The sequence below is a fragment of the Myotis brandtii genome, unplaced genomic scaffold (assembly GCF_000412655.1).
Source record: "Myotis brandtii unplaced genomic scaffold, ASM41265v1 scaffold474, whole genome shotgun sequence".
Classification (NCBI taxonomy): domain Eukaryota; kingdom Metazoa; phylum Chordata; class Mammalia; order Chiroptera; family Vespertilionidae; genus Myotis; species Myotis brandtii.
In genome coordinates, this window is record NW_005368113.1 from 376,550 (window position 1) to 379,595 (window position 3,046).

The 3,046-nt window shown below is 58.5% G+C and overlaps 1 protein-coding gene across 1 annotated transcript in view; it reads left to right on the top strand.

The window, feature by feature from the left end:
* Positions 1–1,275: 1,275 nt before the first annotated feature.
* The window catches only part of NKG7 (natural killer cell granule protein 7), a 16,809-nt gene continuing 15,038 nt past the window's right edge, over positions 1,276–3,046 (top strand). The window contains exons 1-3 of the mRNA XM_014547442.1: positions 1,276–1,613; positions 1,699–1,845; positions 1,930–1,965. Of these exons, the coding sequence (XP_014402928.1) occupies positions 1,457–1,613; positions 1,699–1,845; positions 1,930–1,965 (340 nt within the window). The 5' untranslated portion in view covers positions 1,276–1,456. The remainder of the gene's footprint in view (positions 1,614–1,698; positions 1,846–1,929; positions 1,966–3,046) is intronic.

A 3,046-nucleotide genomic window follows, 5' to 3' on the forward strand; every position in this document is an offset into this window, starting at 1 on the left:
CTTCGGCCAGAGGCCCGAGTGAGCTGTAGAGCTGGGCCCGATGGCCACGAACCAGAAATCCGTGCTCAGAGCAACCAGGGCAGAGGCCAGGGCCAGGGAGCCGGCCAGCAGGGCCAGGGACCGACAGGGCTCCATGGGGGTGAGTTCTGGGTTCCTGGGTCTTTGAGAGAAGAGGTTGTGGACCCGGACTCCTGGGTCCTCTGAGCCCCCCAAAAGCAAAGAAGCCAGCAAGCAGTTGAGGCAACTCGGGAGGCTTTGGACTCCTTAGGACCAGACTGGTTCTGTTTCACCCATTTCAGTTCCTGGCAATGGATTCTCACACACCCTCCCTTTCTGGGTTGAACTGATAACGTCTCCCCTCCCCGAGGTCCTGGTCTCCCAAACACAGTGTGTGGTGGGGCAGGGTGTCATCGGTGTTTTGGTCAGTGGTTCAGAACCTGCCTCGCTGTCGCAGGTTTGTCTTCACAACAGAGGTCCTCTTCGGGGCCATTCCAGCTCCACAGGGTCAAGTTTGCCTGAGCCTTCTCCCTGGGCTGTGGCACCTTCACCTTCTACCTGCTCACAGGTGAGGTGCAGCCCAGGGCCTGATACTGGTGTGGAAGGAAGATGCTTGAAGGGCCGGAGGGCCCCGCACTGACATCCCTGGGCCCCTGGCAGGTACCATGACCCTCATGATCAAGCCGGCCATGCTCAGAGCAGAGCTGTGTGAACTCACACATCAGAGGAGGAGGTGGGCGTGTTTTACCCTCCACAGGCTTTTACAATCTTGATTCTCTCCCTTCTGCCTGCCCTGAGCATACGCTGCAAGCAGGGGCCCAGGAACCCGCCACCTGCACACCCACCTCTTCCTCCCTCAGGACCTGGTGTTCCAGGTCTCCAGCTCCTTTCTCCTTCAGCCCCAGGCATCATGGAGGCCTTAGAGTGGGGGCCCCGCCTCTCTCAGAACGGAAAGTTGCAGCACTCACAGGAAGACATGACACATCCCCCAACTGTCCCCTGTGGCCACATCTCTCCCCTCGTTGAACTCATACCCTGGCCTCATGCGCCAACCCCACCTCTGAGCCCCCAAGCCTGTCATCTCTTCCGTGAAGCCCCCCCCCCCCTCTGGTGTTGAGCAAGGCTCTGAGGGTGAGAGCTACAGAACCTGAGACAGCGAGGCAGGTTCTGAACAACTGACCAAACCACCGATGACACTCTGCCCCACCACACACTGTGAGTGGGGGACCAGGACCTCGGGGAGGGGAGAGGTTATCAGTTCAACCCAGGAGGGGAGGTGTGTGAGAATCCGTTGCCAGGAAACGAAATGGGTGAAACAGAACCAGTCTGGTATTAAGGAGCTCCCCGAGTTGCCTCAACTGCTTGCTGGCTTCTTAGCTTTTTGGGGGGCTCAGAGGACCCAGGAGTCTGGGTCCACAGCCTCTTCTCTCAGAGACCCAGGAACCCAGCGCTCACCCCCATGGAGCCCTGTCGGTCCCTGGCCCTGCTGGCCGGCTCCCTGGCCCTGGTCTCTGCCCTGGTTGCTCTGAGCACGGATTTCTGGTTCGTGGCCATCGGGCCCAGCTCTACAGCTCACTCGGGCCTCTGGCCGAAGCGGGATGAGGAGTTAGTAGCAGGTAAGAGGGGGTGGTGTGTCTTGTCTGGGGGACAGGGGAGAAGAGCCAGAGGGGACAGGTCCTCAGAGGTCTCCTCTCTGAGCAGGCATCATCAACGTGATACAGACCTTCAGCATTCTGGCCGTCCTGTGTGGCCTGGTGTCTGTGGGCCTCCTGGTCTTGTCCTGCATCCCTTCACTGTCTGCCTCGGGCCGCGGCCTTCTGGTCTCGTCCATCACAGCCTTTGTTGCAGGTAAGGAATGTGGACTGCCCGTGGGCCCTGGGGACTGTGAATTCCCACAGAGGGGCTGAGCAGTCTCCTTGTCTCTTGTTTCAGCCCTCTTCACGGTGGTGGCCATGGCCGTCTACACCGGTTATCGGTGGAGCCAACCTCGACAACTGGGTCCCCTGGGTCTCCACATTCCCTATAGCAGTGGTTCTCAAACTTCCTAATGCCGCGACCCATTAATGCAGTTCCTCATGTTGTGGTGACCCCCAACCATAAAGTTATTTTCGTTGCTACTTCATAACTGTAATGTTGCTACTGTTATGTAAATATCTGATATACAGGATGTATTTTCATTGTTACAAATTGAACATAATGAAAGCATAGTGATTCATCACAAAAACAATATGTAATTATATATGTGTTTTCCGATGGTCTTTGGCGACCCCTGTGAATGGGTCGTTCGACCCCCAAAGGGGTCGTGACCCACAGGTTGAGAACCGCTGCCCTATAGGTTCATGTCCTTCTGTCCTCCCTGAACCTCTATGGACCCCCGTGTCCCGAGTCCCCGTGTTCTTCATTGTCACGTTCCCACGTATGTGCAGGTGGCCCGTGTCCGAGTCCTCGCATCCCCAGAAAGGCAGGCGGAGCCAGCGATGGAAGCTAAGCGGGGCCTTTATTCCGCCCCAGGCCGGCTGCGGTCACAAGCACGCGGGGAACCCGTTGATGGCATCCATACTCTGCAGGATCATGTCCACCAGCAGAAAGCAGAAGCCTGGCGGGAGGGAGAGCAGCGCGGGCGGAGGGGGTGGGCCCAGGGGCGGATGGCGGGAGGGGCCTGGGTTTTTTTGGGGGGCGGGGGGATCCTCGGGCATCTCTGTCGGGTCTATGAAAGCCGGGAGTGGAGTCTGTTGGGGAGTTCCGGGGAGTCAGACTGGGGTTTCCTGGAAGGGCGGCTGGGCAGTCTGTGCGGGGAGGAGGGTTCCCCCCCCACCGTGTATTCTCCTCCATCCCCTTCCCGCTGTCCAAGTTACCCGCGAGAATATAGAAAGGTACAGCCATCCACCCCAAAAAATAGGACCAGGAGAAGAAGACGTCGTTTTTCCACGCATTCTTCAAGGTGTAGCCTGTCAAACCGATCAGCAGCAGGAGGCCTGGCCACGCCCACACGCCAGATGATAAGCATGGCCTGGAGGGGGAGGGACTGCACCCAGGCCCCACCCAGATC